Genomic DNA, 22,245 nt, shown 5'->3' with positions numbered 1-22,245 from the left:
AACGGAGATGGGAGAGAGAAAGAGAGATAGATACCTGTGGACCTGCTTCACTGCTTGTGAAGTGTCCCCCCTATGGTGGAAAGCAGTGGTTTGAACCCAAGTGCTTGTGCATGGCAATACCTGCATTTAACTGGGTGCTCTACAGCCCAAGAAGCCCCTCAGAATTTTTTTTATTGCTACCAGGGTTTTCTCTGGGTCTTAGTGCCTGCATAATGAATTCACCACTTCCAGCACGCATTTTCTTCCTGCCTTCCTTCTTTCCTCCCTTCCTTCCTTCCTGTCCATCCATCCAACCACCCAGCCAGCCCACCATTCATCCATCCATCCATCCACCCACCCACCTTTCTCCCATCCTTCCTTCCTTCTTTCTTTCCTTCTGTCTTTCCTTCCTTCCTTCTTTCCTTCCTTCCTATCCATTCATTCATCCAACCATCCATCCAACCATCCATCCATCCACCCACCCACACACCTTTCTCCCTTCCTTCTTTCCTTCCTTCCTTCCTTCCTTCCTTCCTTCCTTCCTTCCTTCTTTCCTTCCATCTTTCCTTCCTTCCTTCTTTCTTTCCTTTCTTCCTTCCTTCTTTCCTTCCTTCCTTCATGTCCATTCATTCATCCAACCATCCATCCAACCATCCATCCATCCACCCACCCACCCACCTTTCTCCTTTCCTTCCTTTCTTCCTTCCTTCATTTCTATCCATCCATCTTTCTTCCTCTTTTTTTCTCCCTCCCTTCCTTTCTCTCTTTCTTTTTATCTTTATTTTTGTTGATAGAGATAGAAATTGAGAAAGAAGGGAAAGAGAGGGAGAGAAAAAGAGAGACAGCTGCAGCCCTGCTTCACTGCTTGTGCAACTCCCCCGCGCAGGTAAGAATCAGGGGCTTGAACTAGGTCCTTGCACATGCATGAGCTCTACTGGGAGAGTCACCACCTAGTCCCTATTGCGATTTAAATAATAAAATAAATTGTAGAGAGAGAAAAAAATAAAAGCAGTACTTAACTGATCCATTTTCTTCAAAGCACTAATAGTACACAGAAACAGATTTAAAAAAAAAAATGAAGAGTATCACTAGTTCTAAACAAACAAAAAAAGGAGCCTGTCACTTTTTTGCTTAATATTGTAATTCATAAATATTTTAAACACTTTAGAAATTTGGTATATTGTAAGTTTCCACAGCCTATGGGAAAAAGAATGTCTTGAGAAGGGTTACCTGATGCTGTGATTTCGGTTTTTGTTTGTAAATGTAGGGTCTGAGCCTATTCGCAGAGCTGGGAAAAGTGGTACTTCAACACCCACTACTCCTGGGTCAACTGCCATTACTCCTGGCACCCCGCCAAGCTATTCCTCACGCACACCAGGCACTCCTGGAACGCCTAGCTATCCCAGGACCCCTCACACACCAGGAACCCCCAAATCTGCCATCTTGGTGCCCAGTGAGAAGAAAGTTGCTATCATACGTACTCCTCCAAAATCCCCTGCTACTCCCAAGCAGCTTCGGCTCATTAACCAGCCACTGCCAGACCTGAAGAATGTCAAGTCCAAGATCGGATCAACAGACAACATCAAATACCAGCCAAAAGGGGGACAGGTAAGAGTTACACATACACATATTTGCTACCAAAAGCCAAATACCATTAATCGTTATAGTGCCCTCATGGTATGAGCTGAAAGTTCTTATAATTACAGGGAGGTAGAGATATTAGTTGCTACTTGGGATTAATTGCTAAGAATGTAAACTTTCTTTGAAAATGATAGTGTATCATCTGTCATAACAATCTGGTTATTAATAGATAAAATTTATTTGACCATATAGAACTGGTTGATTACCTAAGGTGTTTTCTGAATATAACTCTATTTCAAGAGCTTGAGATTATGTTTTTTTGGTAAGAATTTGAACATTCTGCTTGAGAATTTTGTGAATTCATTTGATCCTCTTTAAAGTGATTCCACTTTTATCTCCTTCCTTCTTCCTGAAATATTTTCTATGAATGCTCTAATGGTTCAAAAGTCTGAGAATGATTCAGTTTTCCTACTGTAGCTGGCATTGCAAACATCCAATATGTATGTGGACAACAGGAACAGTTCTCTATATGATTATGATGATTAAAGTTGTTGTATTAGGATCTTGATTTTGGGTGAATTGTTTTTTTTAAATATTTATTTTATTTATTTATTCCCTTTTGTTGCCCTTGTTGTTTTATTGTTGTAGTTATTATTGTTGTTGTCGTTGTTGGATAGGACAGAGAGAAATGGAGAGAGGAGGGGAAGACAGAGAGGAGGAGAGAAAGATAAGACACCTGCAGACCTGCTTCACCGCCTGTGAAGCGACTCCCCTGCAGGTGGGGAGCAGGGGTTCTGGGTGAATTGTTTTAACAGTGTTATTAGTGAAATTCTACCTACTAACTCCATTTTCAGTGTGGGCACATGAAACATTCACACATTTTCTACCCAGGAACTTGGTTTGGAGTTCTGCTTTCACCTAAGTCCTGCTTATATACTGTTTGTTTATTTAAAAATATTTATTTATTTTGTATGAAATAGAGTTTCAAATGAGAGTGATGAGCCAGAACTACAGATAGACTTGTCCTGTGAGCTGACACATGAGCAATCTTCCTGGCTTTAATCCTATACATCTGGACACAGAAATCAGTCTGGGGTGTCAGGCAGGGTAGCACAGTGGGTTAAGTGCACGTGGGGAGCTGGGGGCTTGAACTGGGATCCTAATGCTGGTCCTTGCGCTTTGCGCCACAGAGTCCTTTGGAGAAAATTTCTTCTTTCATAAGTCAGGTGTTAACATTCTGCCAAATTATCCTGTCCCAACATCAGATGATTTTGAAAAAATTCAAAGAGGTAGAGTGACGAAGTGACTTTTGTTGGAGAAGCAAGGGGCATTTCCTCACCCAAACAAGGAACAGATGGAAGGAAGAGCTTTGTCTCCTACTCTGTGATAGATGGCGTCAGTGCATTTTAGCTGGAGGGAGAAATGAATCAGGAAATTGAGATGCACTGTAGTTGAACTGTTTCTGTATGCAAAAATAATAATAAATCACTCAACACTTTAAAATTGTCCCCTGTTAGTCTCCTTACAGAATATAATCGGAGCTACAGGAAGGAAGAAGGGTTCTTTTTTTTTTTTCTGTGTTCAGCTCGATAATTGGATTCTTAAATTTCTACTTTATAAAATAGTTGGAAAATATTTGTTAAATCTTCTCCAAAATTATCTAAACAATCCATTAAAGCCTTTTGTTATCTTGTTGATAATACATAAATATACATTATTGGGGAAAATCAAAGCCACAGCAATCATTTGTCCTAGGATATTTAAATGGACAGTGACTAACCAAGAATCACTGAAAAGGACAAAAATAATAATAATGATGAGACTTACTCTAGGAGTCAGGTTTGTAGCAGACAGAGGCACCCTGTGTTGATCAAAGTAGTCACACAACACTTCTCCATGAAGATAGAAATAAATGTGCAGATGGAGCCTCATTTTAGACACAGGTTCTATTGTGTTAAAATATGAAGTTCTTAATTTGCATGTAAATAATTTAATTTTCAAAGTTGCATTGTTGATTTGATTTGTACACCAAGAATTGAAGCGTGGATATATATATATTAGATGTATAATGTCTATAATAGATATATATAATCATATATATATATGATTCTGTGTCCATTGTAGGACATTCCCTGCAGTGGGGAAGCTGCAAGATTGGTGAAACGGTGTTGCAGATATCTCTCTCTCCCTGTCTCCCCCTTCCCTCTCGATTTATCTCTACACAAAATAAATAGATACATAAAATAATTTTAAGAAGAGAGAAAAAAATAAATAAAAGATTGTGTGTCATCAGAATTTAACAACTATCCAAATTAGGAAGTTTTTTTTTTTAATTTGTCCCAAATGTGACCATTTATCATTCTTCTGTATGTATGGTTTTATACTACCTAGGTTTTTTTTTATTTCTTCTTTTTTTAATTTTTTATTTATAAAAAGGAAACAATGACTAAACCATAGGATAAGAGGGGTACAACTTCACACAATTCTCACTACCAGAACTCTGTATCCCATCCCCTCCCCTGATAGCTTTCCTATTCTTTAACCCTCTGGGAGCATGGACCCAAAGTCATTGTGGGATGCAGAAGGTTGAAGGTCTGGCTTCTACAATTGCTTCCCTGCTGAACATGGGTATTGACAGGTTGATCCATACTCCCAGCCTGTCTTTCTCTTTCCCTGGTGGAGAAGGGCTCTGGGGAAGTGGAGCTCCAGGACACATTGGTGGGGTTGTCTGTCCAGGGAATTTTTTTTAATTTCTTTATTGGGGAATTAATGTTTTACATTCAACAGTAAATATAATAGTTTGTACATGCATAACATTTCCCAATTACTACCTAGGCTTTTACAGCTGCTATCTTCTGTGAAAGTCCAGTTTTCTAATTGACAAAGAAGCTTAGTTCAGTTCAGTAAGGCACATCAATGTCTAATGGATAGATACGCTAGCCAAAGATATGTGAAGCCTTATAAAAGCAATGAAGTTCATCTCTTCAGCGAAAACTTAATTCATTCTACTGGAAAGAACATTGAGCAATCCTAGATTGACCATAGATACTAAGTGTGCTTCATTTAACTTAATAGGCAAATTAGACTGGCTCAATAATTCTATTTATTTGAAACTCTCCCAAATAAAGTCAGAAGTAGTTACCTCCTCAATCCATATTACATCTAAATTTTAGACTAAAAGGCACTTTAAGAACACAGCTCTATGATTAAAACAAGCTTAGGAAAATATAGTTTTTTTTAAGTACATAGAATAAAAATAAAATAAGCAACTCAAACTTTTCTATCCACAAATCAGGATTTTAACTTCAGTCTATTTTTGTTTGTGTTACACCATAGGAAAATGATCATTTTTATTTAGCGCTCCTTCCTATGCTACACCATGATAAAAACTGAAGAGGCTTCTAAACTTGTATTATATTTATATGGGTTCACTGAATTCTATAATGTGTTATATTTTTCATCAATTTCACTATCATTTTATTGAGGGGATATTGATTTAAAAGATGGTCACTATCATGAGGATATAAAGTGTCAATACATCTCATTATATTTAACACACTCTTAGAAAGTTGAGCCCATTAAGTTTGGCAAGTTGTGCTGCATTTTCTCCTCTCTTAATACTCTCTTCCAACTAGCAGATTATTTTTTAAATAATTCTAAAAATCCGTGTGTGTGTGTGTGTGTGTGTGTGTGTGTGTGTGTGTGTGTGTGTGGAGTTGGGACCTTGCACAGTCATAATTCCATCACTCAGACTGAAATTTTCAACCTTTGTTTTTTTCAAATAGAGAAGGAATGATAGAGAGGGGAGGGGAGGGGACAGGAGAAGAGGAGAGGAGAAGAGAGGAGAGAAGGGGAGAGGAAGGGAGGAGTGGGGAAAGGGAAGGGAAGGGGAGGGGAGGAGTGGGGAGAGGGAAGGGGAGGGGAGGAGAGGGGAGAGGAGGGAAAGATACCACTTAATCTCTATAGCAGCTATGGGTCTCCCCTGGTTCTGCAGTGCTCACAGGTAGTTGTGAGCTGCTGCAAACTCAGAACTTTGCCCATGATAGATATATGTTCTACTAGGTAAGCTATCTCCCACACCAAAAATCCAGATTTTAAAATAGAATAAACTTGCTTTTAGATTTCTACATATAATAGCAGGAATCATTAATGAAATGTGAGTTCTAACATTAACCTTGTCATCGTTAAAATAACAGTGAGCTACCTCCTATCTGCTCGATAATTCCAGAAAATTAAAGCTGTATGTTTGTATGTTAACTCTCCAATTATTTATTCGAGTATTTTTTAGTAACTATTTTTTTGTCATGCTGTTTCTAAGTATTGAAAATCTAGCAGTGAATAAAATAGAAAGTACTAAAAAAATCTTACTTTCATGGAATTTACATTCTAGGAAGGAAAGCAAAGCAAAAATTATAGAAGAGAGATATATAAGAAAGTGCTACAAGTGAAGAAGAAAAATAACGCCATGGAAGAGACTCTGAATACATTATGGAGAAACTACATTTTCATAGAGTGAATAGGAAGAGACTAAGAAAAATGATAACAAATGATATGTGAATAAAAAAAGATGTGAAAGGTTTTAATTGAACTTTCAAAGAAAAATAGGAAATAACTGTGACGATAACTAGTAGGCTATTGTGAAACAGGACTTTTTTTTTTTTTGCCTCCAGGGTTATTGCTGGGCCTCAGTGCCTGCACTATGAATCCACTGCTCCTGGAATAAGCCATTTTTTCCCATTTTTGTTGCCCTTGTTGTTATTGTTGTTGGATAGGACAGAGAGAAATTGAGAGAGGAGGGGAAGGGGGGGAGAGAAAGACGCCTGCAGATGTGCTTTACAGCTTGTGAAGCAACACCCCCTCCCCTGCATGTGGGTCATCAGTGTCTCCAACCGGGATCCTTAAGCCAATACTTGCTTCAAGCTTAACACGCTGCGCTACTGCCTGATCTCTGAAACAGGGCTTTCTTTCTTTTCTTCCTTCCTTCCTTCCTTCCTTCCTTCCTTCCTTCCTTCCTTCCTTCCTTCCTTCCTTCCTTTTAAAAATATATTTATATTTTGAGAGAGAGAGACTGACCAGAACACTGCCCCTCTCTGGCTTATGGTGGAGTGGGTGGGGGATTGAATGTGGAACTTTGTAGCCTCAGGCATGAAAGTATTTTTGTATAACCATTTTGCTATCTCCCCAACCTGAAACAGGATTTTTTTTTCAATATATAAAATTAGGATCACTACCACTGTTAAAGGCTTCTGCAGTGCTGTTAACATCTGTAAATTTATAGACTTCTATGTTTAAGTAGAAAATGATTGGAATTTATTTAAATTTTTATTTGCATTTTTATTCATTTATTAAATACTTACTGAGACTGCTAGGTACTATATGACAAATGGAGAATGAAAGACCAGAAGCAAGTTTATTTTTCCCTTGGTCCTGCCTTGCTCTTATTTAATTTTAAGCTCTTTGTAATTCATTTCTTTCCATCTTCTTAGTTCTAGACAAAAGAGTAATAAAACACCCCTCATGAACTTTACAATTTTTTTCACAAGTCAGCATGAAGAGAAGTGATTCACTGAAATACATTGTATTATATTCTCAAGTTATTTTGTTTGTTTTGCTATAAAAGTTATTTTCATCTTAAAATGAAAGCTCCTTGAAATCAGAAGTGTGTTATTATGAAATTCAAAATTTATAGCTGTAATTTAGGTATAATTGGTAGAGTAATGAAATGTTTAAAAGATCTTACAAATACTAACTACTTAAGAAACTATGGAAACATTACTTTGGAATTACAAAATTGAAAACAATAAAATCTTGTTTTATTTGTTTATATGCAAGTCAACCAAAATCAGGAGCATTCTAGCAAGTGATAATTACATAAAGCAAACAGAAATAAACTTAACAGAAAAAGGGCTTAAAATTTAGTATAGAATGTTATCAAAATGTAAAACAGCTAGCAGAAGTCAAAGAAAGGAAGGAAGGAAGGAAAGATGGATGGATGGATGGATGGATGGATGGATGGATGGATGGATGGATGGATGGATGGATGGATAGGTGGATGGAAGGAAGGAAGGGGAAGGGAAGGAGGGAGGAAGGAAAGAAGGAAGAAGAAAAGAAAAAAAGAAAAAGACAGAAAATTTGGGAGTCAGGCAGTAGCGCAGCAGGTTAAGTGCACGTGACACAAAGCGCAAGAACTGGCCCAAGGATCAGGTTCAAGCCCTGGCTCCCCACCTGCAGGGGAGTCGCTTCACAGGCAGTGAAGCAAGTCTGCAGAAGTCTACCTTTCTCTCCCCCCTCTGTCTTCCCCTCCTGTTTCTATTTCTCTCTTTCCTATCCAACAATGATGGCATCAATAACAATAATAACTACAACAACAACAAAAAAAAAAACAAGGGCAAGGCAACAAAAGGTAAAGTAAATAAATAAATATAATTTTAAAAAAAAATCACTGAAATAAAGTAGAGATATTTAAAAAGAGAGAAAATTCTAACTGCTTTGCTAAAAAAGAAAAAGTTGATACATTTAATAGAAAATAGAGTTGGGAGCCTTTTGGATCAGAGAAGAAGATGCTTTAACATAATGATTCAGGTCATTGAATATAATATTAAATACATTCACCCCCAATGTGAAATATGCAAAGGAAATAACTCCTATACTTTCAAATGAACTTATTTTTATTTAAATACTCAACTAAAATTTTTGGTTGAAAGAAATTACCAAAGATTTGGACCAGGTGCTGGTGTTGTTGGTTGAGTGCACTCGTTACAATGCACAAGAATCTTCACCTGCAGGGAGGTAGATTTGCAAGTGGTGAAGCAGTGTTGCAGGTTCATCGTCCCCCACCCCCCCTTCTCAATTTCTGCGTGTTTCTATCCAATACATAAAGACAATAAAAAAGAAATTAGCAAAGATTTCAAGCTAGTTGTGGGTAATAAGTATTCAAATATTTTTCATCATATCATAAAAACAGAAAAAGTATCCCCCCCAAAAAATAAACAAGTGCTATAGTTTCCTAACCCCTTTTTAAGATACTAAAAGAATTCTCTTCACAGAGGCTTTTAAGAAAACAGAGTTGGAAAAAAAAAATTCTTCTCAAAGAAACCAATTTATACTAGATATATTCATAGGGAGCAAGTAAAACTAAGCTCTTTGGGTTTGACAAGCTAGCTCAACTGGGGGTGTGCCTGCTCTTTTGATAACAAAACTTACTTTAGCAGAATCTTGTCCTTCATAGTAGTCACTTATCTTTCTATTCCCAGGAATGGTTTCTGAGAACTGCTGGCATTTGTGGAACCAGTTCTAAGGTGTTGTGATTTGTAAATCAGTGTGCAGATCCTTGGTGTGTGGTACTTTATATGGATAGTGTTACAGAGGCATCAGTTTGAGTCACACAGACTAGGCAGGTTAAATCATCAGGCTAGTATATAAATTTTACTGAGCATCAGTCAGCTACTTCCAAAGTAATTGTGCATCTGTCTGCCTTTGTCATCCTTTGTCAGATTCTAGATAAAATCAATATACTATATTTATTTAAAATATGAAAACATATAAAGAGCATTCCAATATCAAAGTCCTAGAGTTCACTCTTTAAAAAAAAAGCCAGCTACTTGTGCCACTAAAAGAATAATAGTGATAATGATAAAATAAGTAAAATCTATAACCTCTAGAAAATTTGAGGGAGGGCAAGGGTAAATAGCATAATGGCTATGCAAAGAGATTCTCATGCCTGAGGCTCCAAAGGTCCAGATTCAGTCCCCTGCACCACCATAAGCCAGAACTGAACAGAGCTCTGGTAAATTGAAAACCACGATCAGAAGGGAAAACACTAAGCAGAACTTGGACTGGACTTGGTATATTACACCAAAGTAAAAGATTCTGGGGGCAGGGGTTCAGGTCCTAGAACATGATAGCAGAGGAAGACCTAGTGAGGGTTGTATTGCTATGTGGAAATGTTACGCATATACAAACTAATGTATTTCACTGTTGACTGTAAACCATTGATACCACAATAAAGAAATTTTTTTAAAAGTTTGAGGGAAATCAGCCTTTAAACTATAGGGTTTTAAAATTTAAATCAGGAGCCAGGCGGTAGCGTACCTGGTTAAGCGTTCACATTACAGTGCACAAGGACCCAGGTTCAAGCCCCTCGTCCCCACCTGCAGGGGGAAAGCTTCATGAGTGGTAAAGCAGGGCTGTAGGTATCTCTCTGTCTCTCACCCTCTCTATCTCTCTTTCTCCTCTCAAATCCTCTGTCTCTATCCAATAATAAATGAATAATAGTTTTAAAAAATAAATAAAATTTAAATCATCTCTGATACTTCTGGTAACATAGCAACCCCTTTGCTTTGAATCACTTATTTTGGAAATCATAAAAATTGCCATTTGATTAAATGTTAATGTCAGGCAGATTCATCCAACTGAATATGGAATTTCCACTTCAGAAACCAATGAATTACATTTAACATTTGGTTTTTGAGCACTTGGAACTGAGTCACTTGGTTGGTATGCTAATGATCTAGATCAACATTTGTGATCTAGTTCTGAGACTGTGCATATTTTTCAATATTTTTGTCTTAGATTAATTCTTTTGTAAGAATAATTAGATCCTCATGGAGAATAATTGAAAATATTATTATTAAAAATAATCAAAATTATTTGCTTTTTACAAATGATTTGTGAGATTTGAGATCTAATTACTCTTGTCCACACTGTCACCTACTCCTAGTTTCTGTGACACAGAGTGCAGCTGGGGCTATTTTAAGTACATTGACCCTGAAATCATTCTCTCTTTATTTAACTGGAATTTGTATTATGCCCTAAAGAGTGGGCCAATTATCATGTCTCCTGAAATCAAAATTTGACAAGAGGTTCTTTATTTGGGCTCCTAATGATAGTTGCCAATGATTTCCTCCATAACAGACAAGTTCTCTTGTCTATTCTAGACAGGAACTCTGATTTTAGACTTTGGTTAAAAAGAAATAAGCAGTGTTCAATATCTGCTTGAATATTTTGCTTTTTTTTAAGATCCTGGAGGTATGAATATGTGATACTTTTCTTGAAAATGCCTATATATCTAGGATAAATTTAGTGTGTATCCATAAGCTATCCATTGAAAACATGAATCTTCTTTTTTACATGCATAACATTTCTCAGTTTTCCACACAACAATACAACCCCTACTAGGTCCTCTACCATCCTGAATCTTTTTATCTGTTAATATAGGAGAAGAGGAATAATAGCCAAATAATAACAAATAACCAAAATAACCAAAATATCCAAATGTGAACCTTTCTTTCATGTTTACATGGTTTATCTGTCCTCCAAATCATCTCACCAGAATAGAAAATAGAAAACCTCAAAATCTACTGGATCCAGCCAAGGCCTGGGCTATCTTTATGTGACCTAGTATAAGTCAGCTAAACTAGGGATGAATGAGAACTCTCATGTGTAGCATTCAGGTAGGCTGACTGTGAACCTCATCCGTGAAACATGGACCACTGATACAATCAAATGTGTGAGGAAATTCATAATTGGCCTGCTATACAGTAATAGGATTGTAGGGGTAAGGGATGGTGGCCTGTCCTTCAGGATCCTCGGCTCAGCTGTCCTATTGAGTTTCCCATGAATTAAATCTATTCCCAATGTCGCCCATAGTATTGAAACTTTCTCCTCATAAGTGATCAAGTTTTCTGTTTTCTTTTCTTTAATTTTTTTATTATATTTATTTATTTGGTAGAAACAGCCAGAAATTAAGAGGAATGGAGAGATAGAGAGGAAGAGAGACAGAGAGACATCTGCAGCTCTGCTTCACCACTTGTGAAGCTTTCCCCTTGCAGGACCAGGGACTTGAACCTGGGTCCTTTTGCGTTGTATCATGTGCTCTCAGCCATGTGCACAGCCACCCAGGCCCCTTCAAGTTTTATTGTTTCTATCCCTCTAATTACTTCCATATCACATTGGTTGTAATAGTGTCTGTGTTTATATGATAAACTTGCTTTCAAAGTTCCAGTGTTGATTTCTATATGATTGTGTATCTACAGATGGTAGGAGTATGGACCCACTGTGCCACTATCCCTTCTGGCTCCGTATACCCAAAATGTTGGGGGTGGGGCGGGGGGAAAGCACAGTGAAGTTACCTCCAATTCCTTATAGGTTAGAATTGTAAACACGAAGATCGATCTTAGCAAGGTTCAGTCCAGATGTGGTTCCAAGGATAACATCAAACATTCTGCTGGGGGCGGAAATGTAAGTAAAAGCTTCCATTAAAAAAAAAAAAAAAAAAAAAAAAAAAAAAAGCTGTCCTGGTAGTGTGGAGTCACCTGCACAGCCAGCACCTGTCTCTCATCCTGCCTTACTCCCAGCACTCTCCTCTCTCCCTTCCTGTTGCTGCTCCAGATTTCCACCTGCCCTGGGAACTTGTAGACCTTGCATTCCTAGTGATGGGCTTCCTATCTTTCCCTGTAAGATCATCAGCAGATTTCTTGTTTGCAGTCGAGCAAGAAAAGACTGGATGCACCGTGGTTTTCAGGGAGATGACAAACCATCAATTTGCTTATCAATTTTGTTTGCTGGTCTTTGATTTCAAGATATTTCTTCCCATTGTCTTTACTATGTTGCAAAACTCATCTGGGCACATACTTTCCTAGCTCCTTTTAAATCACTCTTGAGACAAAGGCAGATTTACATGAAAGTATCAAAAGGGTTTCATTATTCACGAGAGTCAGGATATCATTTGGAATAATACAAAATCAGTGGCACGTGGTTTATCTATAATTCAAAGGGAAAGGATTCAAGTCCCAAGATGTCTTTTGTCTTGATGAGATCTTTTCCTGTCTCTTGAATTGAGTGGAAATAATGTCCTATGAGAAGAAGAATCCTCATTTTTTAAATGTAGTTGAGTCCAAATTGAAACAGGCATACTAGAGCCAAAGTAAATAAGGCTCTTCATAAAATAAGAATAATCAAAGAGGTAAACCAGACTGACTTTTTCCTTCAAACCCTTTCACCTAAAGTTGAAGTTCCGATCACCTGCGACTCTTAATTTATAGATTATCAAATACCGAATCCTCAGATGTCTTGTGGTTCTCGACTCCTTGCTTTTCATCTAGGTAGAAAAAGGGAGTTGAGTTTCAAAATGTCATTACTGTAGGAAGTGCATAGAACTGTTTTAAGGTTCCTTCAAAGGCTTGGGGGATAAACCTCAGGGTCAGTGTTTACACTGACATGACACCCCTGACTGTGTAAACATACTGTAGCATGTTCCCACAGTCTCATCCCTTGTAAAGAACTTCTTTGTATCAGAGGATAGACCCAGCTCACCTGTGCTGCAGATAGTGCTGGTCAAACCACCTAAGTGGAAAAAATAAACAAACTGGGACAACTAAAGATCTAAAAACAACTTTGGGAGCTTTCATACACCATAATAATAGAGTATCCTTTTGGGGCCAGGCAGTGTCACACCTGGTTAAACACACACACTATAGTGCGCAAGGACCCAGGTTCAAACCCCTGGTCCCCACCTACAGGGGAAAAGCTTCAAGAGTGGTGAAGCAGAGCTGTAGGTGTCTCTCTATCTCTCTCTCTCCCTTCCCCCTCAATTTCTGTCTGACTATATCCAATAATAAGTAAATAAATAATACCTTTAGGGGCTGGGTGGTGGTGCACCTGATAGAGCACACATGTTACAATGCGGAAAGAACTGGGTTCAAGTCCCTGGTTCCCACCTGCAGGAGGAAAGTTTTGCAAGTGGTGAAGCAGGGCTGCAGGTGTCTCTCTGTCTCTCCCCTCTCTATCTCCCCCTTCTCTCTCAATTTTTGACTGTCTCTATCCAATAAATAAATAAATATAAAAAATATCTTTAAATGTTTAAAAAGGAACCCACATATTAAAAAACAGATGTTTGGCCCCATTTCATTGTCTCAACAAGGGTCATGTAATTCTGATGCAAATAAGCAATGAACCACAAATAAAAATAAACAGTGCGTCAGTAAAAAACAAAGAAAAAAAACATATTGATATCATTTTGTAGCTTGCCTTGCAAAAATGATTCATTATAGCTAAGAAATGACAGTGTTTTCAGAAAGTTTTTTTAGAGCTTTCTTGTATCTTAAAATAATGTTCATCTTTTAATAACTAAGAGCAATGTTGGTCATCTCTATGCAAAAATCACTTTATAGGATAATTTCTTCACTTGTCTCTTGGTTTGTGGGAATGTTTAATAGTTGCTTAAATTCTCTGAGTAGAAGCTTGCTTTATTAATCCAGGTATTTCTATCCCTTGTAGCATGACATGTCTTCTACTAATAAAGTTCTCTATTTTAGGTTCTTTACACTAGAATCTTTCTTTTAAACCCAAATATAGGGACAAAAATAGGAAAGATTCTTTATCTCTCTGTTTGGGTGTCTCCATTTGGGTTTCTGCATATGTTGTTGTGCCTTGTGTGCTTTGGTATTTTTCTAGATTTTAGGTATGAACTTGGGGATTGCCCACATCTAAACTATTTTAAGAGTATTTTATTTTGTTTACACAGGTACAAATTGTTACTAAGAAGATAGACCTAAGCCATGTGACATCCAAATGTGGCTCTTTGAAGAACATCCGCCACAGACCAGGTAAAGAAAGACTTTTTTTTTTCTGCCTCCAGTGTTATTGCTGGGGCTCGGTGCCTGCACTATGAATCCATTGCTCCTAGAGGCTGTTTTTTCCCTTTTTGTTGCCCTTGTTGTTTATCGCTGTTGTTATTATTATTATTGCTGTCGTTGATGTTGGATAGGACAGAGAGAAATCGAGAGAGGACAGGAAGACAAAGGTGGGGGAGAGAAAGATAGACACCTGCAGACCTGCTTCACGGCTTGTGAAGCGACCTTCCCTGCAGGTGGGGAGCCGGGGCTCGAACTGAGATCCATACACCGGTCCCTGCACTTTGAGACACCTGCGCTTAACCCGCAGCGCTAGTAGTGCCCAACCCACAGGAAAGACCTTTTAGGGGCTGGGCGGTGGGGCACTGGCACCGGGTTGAGCGCACGCAAGGATACGCTCACAGATATGCTCAAGGACCACGGTTCCTCACTCCCCATGCTGAGGAAACACTTCTGGAGCAGTGAAGAAGATCTGCAGCTGTCTTTCTCCCCCTCTAGCTCCCCTGAACGTCTTAATTTCTCTCTCCTATCGAAAAAGGGGGGGGGGGCGGGAAAAGCCATCAGAAGCAATGATTTCGAAGTGTTGGCACCGAGCCCCAGTGACTGGAGGCAAAAAAACAACAACACTTTTTAATAGTTGGGAAAATGTTCACTTGGATTCAAGAACTTAACAAGCAAATCGTACATTGTTGTTGTTGTGTAATACCTAATTGGAAGAATGTTTCAGGCAGGGTCGGGGTGAGGTATCATAATGGTTATGCAAAGAGACTGTCATGCTTGAGACTCCAAAGTCCCAGGTTCAGTCCTCCACGCTACCATAAACTAGAGCTGAGCAGCAATATCCCATGCTTTAAAGTTAAGTTATGCATGATACTGGAAAAGGACCTAAATTGTGGATGAGTATGTTCTGCAGACATCTATAAGGAGTAAATGAAAAAATGTAACCACATGCTAGCAGCTGTACTATACACCAATCAAATGATGAGAGAAGGAGAGAGAGAGAGAGAGAGAGATTTCAAAGCAGAATCATTTAGACAAATAAAAACCAATTACTAGGAGTTAGGCGGTAGCGCAGTGGGTTAAGCGCACGTGGCGCAAGGACTGGCGTAAGGATTCTGGTTCGAGCCCCCAGCTCCCCACCTGCAGGGGAGTTGCTTCACAAGCAGTGAAGCAGGTCTTCAGGTGTCTATCTTTCTCTCCCTCTCTCAGTCTTCCCCTCTCTATTTCTCTTTGTCCTATCCAATAACAATGACATCAATAACAACTATAATAATAAAACAAGGGCAACAAAAGGGAATAAATATTTTTAAATAATAATAGTAATAAACAATTACTGTGTAAGAAACATGTGTCATTGGTCAGGTTTAAAACTTACAGGCAGATAAGATAAAGTTACTTTTTTATCATCAATGTTTTATTGGAACTCTTTTGAAATTTGTAGTCTATAAAAGATGTTGACCAGGTATTCATACAGAGATGCACAGACTGAAAGAAGCATTTCCAAATATTTATGTGGAGTTATGATTCTATGTTATGTGAAAGAATGGTTTTGTATCAGAGAAGCGGAAGACATTGGATGCATTGCTCAGATCCTTGGAGGGTCAATAAGCACTGTGTATCCTCGGAAGCATACAGTGCTTTCCCAACTTATTTGGCCATGAGATACTTTTGTTTCTCTAGAACATCTCATAGGACTAATGTTCTAAAGTAGAACTTATAAAAAAGACCTTAAAGAGGTCTTTTTTCCTCTTGAAAGAGTGAGTTCACATATTATGGAATATCAGTACCTTATATAGGTTATTTGCTAAGTTCTCTTCTCATGAATTAGGGTTTGCTAAATTCTGCCATGCTGTTTAGATAATGGACAACTGTCAATCTGAAAATTTCTCCAGGATACCTTGACATAATTTGGAAATGCCATCAAATTACACTTTTAAGATGTATTCATTTTCTCTGTTTCAGGTCTGCTTTTTCAAGGGGATGTTAATTTATAGGAGTGCTGTGTCCTGAGGGCACATTTCCCCAGGATAGGTGTCAGTACAGGCTCCCCTCCATCAAACTGCCATCCCGCTCTGCTGTAGAGAAGAAGGAAAGCAATTGCTTATTTTTTAAAATCATTTTGATTGGGAGTTTAGTGATTTACAGTGCAGTTGCTAACCCCTGGGTACAGTTCTGATCTGCCCATGAAAGGTCTCTGGAGAACACTCTCACTTCCAACTTGAGTCCTTTACCATCAGCTCGCGTCCAGAACTCAATGCTGTCTCCACTGCCTCCCACCCCCTCTTTCTTTCACCAGGGCCTTTTGCTCTGCAACAGTACCCCCCACCCAGTTCAAGTTTCACTTTGTTTTTCCTCTCTCCTTACAAAACAAGGAGCAGTTGTTTTCAACAATCTTGTCTACTACCTTAGTGCCATTAATCATCTTAAATGTTACTAGAAACAAGGGATAAGAACAATTTAACATTTCTGCCCAGAAGATTATACTTAATTGAAAAAGCTTATATGGATGCTGGAAGGTGGCATACATACTCCATCAAGCTTCAGAGGCTAAAATGTGGCTCACAAATAGAGCACACACGTTACCATGCATGAGAGCCAGGGTTCAAATTCCTGGATACCAGATGGGTGCACGTAGTTATTTCTCTCTTACTCCCATTCTTTCTCTCTGTTTCTCATCCTCTATCTAAAGGGTGGGGGGAGGAGAAAAATAGCTGCCAGGAGCAGTGGAATCCTTTAAACACTGAACCCCAGTTATAACCCTGATGGTGAAAAAGAGAGAGAGAGAGAGAGAGGTTCATTTAGCTTCATTTGCTCCCTTAAGGACAAGAGGCTAAATGATTCAAATTTCAGAAAGGATACAATGAGATTTTTGTTATTGTTTACTTATTTGGATAGAGATAGAGAAAATTTGAGAGATGAGGGGGAGAGAGAGAAAGACACACCTACAGACCTGCTCATGAAGCTTCCTCCATGCAGGGGTGGGGGGCCAGGGGCTTGAACCTAGGTCCTTTGTACTGTAACATGCACACCCTACCAGATGTGTCACCTCCCAGCCACTCAAAAAAATTTTTCTTTTTTTAAAATATTTATTTATTTATTCCCTTTTGTTGCCCTTGTTTTATTGTTGTTGTTATTGTTGTTGGATAGGACAGAGAGAAATGGAGAGGGGTAGGGAAGACAAGAGAGGGGAAGAGAAAGATAAATACCCGCAGACCTGCTTCACGGCTCGTGAAGCGACCCCCCTGCAGGTGGGGAGCGGGGGTGGAGGGGTGGGGGGGCTTGAACTGGGATCCTTTCATGGGTCCTTGCCCTTTGTGCCACGTGTGCTTAACCCGCTGCACTACTGGCCTGACTCCCCAAAAACACTTTTTCACATGTATTATTTTAGAGGTTTTATTATACAGACAAAAATAAAATCCTTAGTTTAAATTGGACGTGGGTGGAGAAAATTATAAATTTGTAAAGATAATACATAAGCCCCTATAATGCTACAGACAGGACTTAATTATCACAGATGGTATGCAGATAAGATTCAGATTAGAGATTCTAAATGATTCCTTTCATATCTATGGTTTGAGGAATAGTAGAGCCAATTAACATTTTAATTTGTAATTACTGTGATCATTAAAAAAACAAACAGTCATCCACCATTTAAAAGCTGTTCTCCTCTTGTAGGTGGTGGGCGTGTGAAAATTGAGAGTGTAAAGCTGGATTTCAAAGAGAAAGCCCAGGCTAAAGTGGGTTCCCTGGACAATGCCCATCATGTACCTGGAGGTGGCAATGTCAAGGTAAGGAACAAGGTCATAAACTAATCCTGCTTTTTATTTAAACCTGAAATGTATTTCATCAACCTGGTTCCAGAATGAAGATCTGACCATGTAGGAAGTAGGAAAGGCAGAGCTAAATAAAAGTGCCATTAACATCAGCTCTGGGATATATAGAGAAAGAGCTAATGGGGCAGTGAAGACACTTCACTTAACGAGGACTGATGCTTGTCTTGAACAGATTGACAGCCAGAAGTTGAACTTCAGAGAGCATGCGAAGGCCCGTGTGGACCATGGCGCAGAGATTATTACGCAGTCCCCAGGCAGATCCAGTGTGGCTTCCCCTCGTCGACTCAGCAATGTCTCTTCTTCGGGAAGCATCAACCTGCTCGAATCTCCTCAGCTTGCCACTTTGGCTGAGGATGTCACTGCTGCACTTGCTAAGCAGGGCTTGTGAATATGTCTCATTTAGCATCAGTGTAATAATATTTAGGCATGAGCTCTTGGCAGAAGTGGGCTCTGAGCAGGTGTTATATTCATTCTCTACAAATCGTAAAATAAATACTCTCATTCCCAAACTGTAGTAATTGTTACAATTTTATATTTAAAAAAAGATTAGTTTGTGCAGGAACTGACTTGATTTCCTTTTGCAACAGGAAGACACTGGCTTTACACTTTACATGAATTACAATTGGACAGTTATTTTTGTTCTGCTCTGTTTTGCATGGAGTATTATTATTTTTAAAAATTGCATTTTTACCTTTCATGTGCCTGAAGGCTATCCACTATGTTCTGAAAGGCCTTGTTAAAATCCAAGCTGCTCATTTTACTCTTCTGTTGCTGGGTAAAAAGATAAAAGCTGCCCATTTTAACTTATTACAGTTTAAAATAAATCAAGGAATCTGATTACAGGATGGGAAGAGCATGTAAGAAATATGCTTTTTTTTAAGTGTTATTTTGTATAAATGGGAAGAAAGAATTTGATTAAGTTATTAACATTTGGGACCTGGATAATTATAGCAGAGTATAAATCAATCCAATAAATTATTTAATTGAAAAAATAGTTGCAAAGCATTTGAGCTGTGGATAAGGAACTGGTGTACAAGTGCATTTCTTAGGGATGAAGCACTTTCACTAAGATGGACTCATCTGATTAGAAAGTCAGTTGATCAGCTAGATTTATGTCCACACTACCAGTCTCACCCCCCCTTTCCATCTGTTATAATAATACAGTATTATAGATATAAATATATATATATTTCTTTGTGGCCATTTGTGATACTTCCTCATATACTTGAATATTATACTTCCTTACTCACAGTATCTGTGTCTCCTGCACCCTTTGGTATTGCAATTTTAGATGTGTGAAAGTAGATGTTAGCAGGGTTCTTCCCTATTCAAAAAAAAAGTTAAGACAAAAATTTTTAGCATGAAGTTGCTTTCTATACAACTCAGCTGTAACCCTGTTTTAGTGCCAGATATAAGTCTCTCCTGTGATGCTAGAAAAAAATCATTTTTCCTTTGCTTTCACCAACATGGAGTTTATAGGCATGGGTCCAGTTATACAAAAAAGGGTTACAGATTGTTGATTTATGATTATGAATGTCTCATTTTTGAATCATATAATAGTTTGGATTTTCCTCCTGTAATCATTCATAAAACAGACTTCTTAAAATTTTTTTTTTCCATTTGCTAAAGTTGAAAGTAACAGTAAGAATTTGGTAAATGTCATCCCATTCTTCGGAAATAGAATGTTTATTAAATTTTCTGACAGAAAACGTTTGACCACCTTACTCTACATAAAGACCTTTTCATCAAAAAGAAAAGAAATATTTTGGGAAGTAATATCTGCAAAACATTGAGATGCAGATTGTCTAACTCGAATTTTTTTCTTCCCCAGACTTCAAAATTATACTTGGCATGACTTAGAAATATTTATCAGTAGGCAATGTTGTTCCAACTTCAAATACATTCTAGAAATCACCGTCAATTCCTTCACAAATCATTCATCTTAGACTTATGAGCAATCAGTGAATGAGTCAGGGGCCCAAGACAGTGAGTCGCCATTATAGATGGTTGCTTTTTAGTACTATATCCTTTGGATCTGAACAGTTAAAAGCAAAAGCACTGGTAGGTACCTGACAAATAAGCTCCTGAACATACTGGAAGTAACGTTGAGCGTGAATTGAGGCAACAAGAAGGCAGAGCACAGAAGTCAAAGGATGCAAAAACAAACTTTCTGACACACTGGAAATCATAACCCATGTAATCACACTTAACAAAAAAATGTCTCCAGGATCAAACATACACTATTCTTCTCAATTATGAGGTTTTACAAAGTCAACTATGTCTAAGACCATTTATAAATCAGTTCTTTTACACAGCATTTAAAAAGTCAGGAGCTAGTAAGGAGAACCATAAATGTATTGCAGTCTGTTTTCTCCCTAAGGAGTACTAAGCAGTTTGATCAGTCTGGGCATGTTATTCACCAGCTTCCCTTTAAATGCATCAGATGACAGAAGAAGAAAGAATGATGTGGAGATTCATATGTTTTGTGTTTGATAGTGTTAATAAGAAGTGCAAGTTCTCTATTAAGGAGCTAACAGCTGGTTAAAACAGTTAACCTGCGAAACTACTTCTTTTTCAGCTGGTTTTTAATGTGATATCAAAATTACAGAAAAATAAATGTATTCTACATATTAAAATTCAGTTTCTTACAAATACATGTCCAAAATAAAGAATACAAAGCATTAAGTAATTAAAAGATTTATGTCACTGTAAATATGTCTTTGCTTTGTATGGAAATACTGTTCTTTACAATTTACAAAGATAAACTAACACTTTGTACACCATAAGAAAGAAATACACAGACTAAAGATCTTCTTGTGGGGCTAAGGGATGGAACCCATCTTGCTTTCTCTCTTAAGATTAACGAAACAAATTAAGCTTTTTGAGCACCACTTTTGTGGGGAGACCCATACGCTGATCTAGTAATTAAAGCTTCAGAGTTTCAATTCTAGATCTATCAATGCCAGTTTCTCTCTGGTTTTAGCCTTTGAGAACCTGTTTAAGGATACATAAGTAATCCAGAGCTGTGAAGAGTTAAAAGGTCCACTTGTCTGATGAACTCATTCGCTCTGGGTCACCTGCAACCAAGAATTGGGAACCTTACAAGGGCGCAGGAAAGATCCGAGTCATGATGAGTTTCAATGACCTTGTTCATTTAGGAACTAACTCTTTCTGGATTCTCCTGCTGAGTTCCAGCAGGGCGGGCAATGGGATGAAATCCCACCCACAAGCATGATGCCTGTGTAATGACAAGTAGATAGGGTTGAGGAAGGTTCAGAGAGCGTTACTGAGTGTGAGGATGTACTAATGGAAGCTGACCTCACCTGGATTGTGGCAGGAAGTGGGGTCCTTAGGTCATGACACAGACATGTCAGCATTGCTAAAGGAGTAATTGAAATAGGCTGAGTTCTAACATAGCTATAACTACATTTTCTCTATTTTTTATACCACAGAAAGGAGGAAAATAACTATTTATGGTCCAAGTAGTTAAGGTTGTTTGTTTGCTTTTAGATAACAAAAAGTAGATTGGTGGCTTAGAGAGAAACATTCTAGGCATTCCTTCAAAGATCACACACTAAAATCCATTTTGACATTTTGACAGGGTTTTTTTTCTTTTTTTGTGTGTGTTTTGTTTGTTTGTTTCTTTGTTTTTTGGTGTGTGGGGGAGTTACACCTGGATGTCTAAGGTGAGGCTAAGTCCCTTTACAGGAAGAGACTTTATTTAAAGACAGAATGTGTCAATCATGAAAATCTGCTTCAACTTTAGCAAAAAGAAAAAAAAAATCAACAAAAAAAGTATACTCTGTATGCTGGGATTCCAAGGTTCCAACATGTTGCTACAAATCTGTTTTGGGGGGAGGGGGTTCTTTCTTCTGATAATTTAGAGCCTGTTACCTTAGAAAGGCGTTTCTTCAATGATTGGTTGTAGTTAGTTCATGTTCTTCAATCAAAATTTGCAAATGTATTTGTTGCTGTATAGTGATTGTTTTGCAGAATAAAATTGCTTGTCACCTAAGAGTTTTAAGTTATTTCTTCCCTAGTATGTAGATAAATTGAGATAGATATATGTAGTATTTATATATGTACATGTTGGGTTTTTAATTGCCCAATCCAAACAAAGGAAGATTGTGCATGTGATCACCTGCTGAATTCCAACAATAGACCAGGTCCCATGTATCAGCAGTACTGTGCTGATAGAATGCTATCTAGGGACAGAAACA

General features: G+C 38.1%; 1 protein-coding gene across 32 annotated transcripts in view; it reads left to right on the top strand.

The window, feature by feature from the left end:
- The window catches only part of MAP2 (microtubule associated protein 2), a 321,228-nt gene extending 299,188 nt beyond the window's left edge, over positions 1 to 22,040 (top strand). For 16 of the 32 annotated variants that reach the window (XM_060193990.1, XM_060193982.1, XM_060194005.1 and 13 more), the window contains 5 exons: positions 1,247 to 1,587; positions 11,707 to 11,799; positions 14,084 to 14,165; positions 17,868 to 17,980; positions 18,198 to 22,040. In XM_060193990.1, coding sequence (XP_060049973.1) covers positions 1,247 to 1,587; positions 11,707 to 11,799; positions 14,084 to 14,165; positions 17,868 to 17,980; positions 18,198 to 18,413 — 845 coding nt within the window. In that variant the 3' untranslated portion in view covers positions 18,414 to 22,040. The remainder of the gene's footprint in view (positions 1 to 1,246; positions 1,588 to 11,706; positions 11,800 to 14,083; positions 14,166 to 17,867; positions 17,981 to 18,197) is intronic. The other 16 variants (XM_060194011.1, XM_060194010.1, XM_060194003.1 and 13 more) reach the window with 1 other exon arrangement.
- The last annotated feature ends 205 nt before the right edge of the window (positions 22,041 to 22,245 follow it).

The sequence above is a fragment of the Erinaceus europaeus genome, chromosome 7 (genome assembly GCF_950295315.1).
Source record: "Erinaceus europaeus chromosome 7, mEriEur2.1, whole genome shotgun sequence".
Classification (NCBI taxonomy): domain Eukaryota; kingdom Metazoa; phylum Chordata; class Mammalia; order Eulipotyphla; family Erinaceidae; genus Erinaceus; species Erinaceus europaeus.
This window is presented reverse-complemented; position numbering and strand designations above follow the sequence as displayed.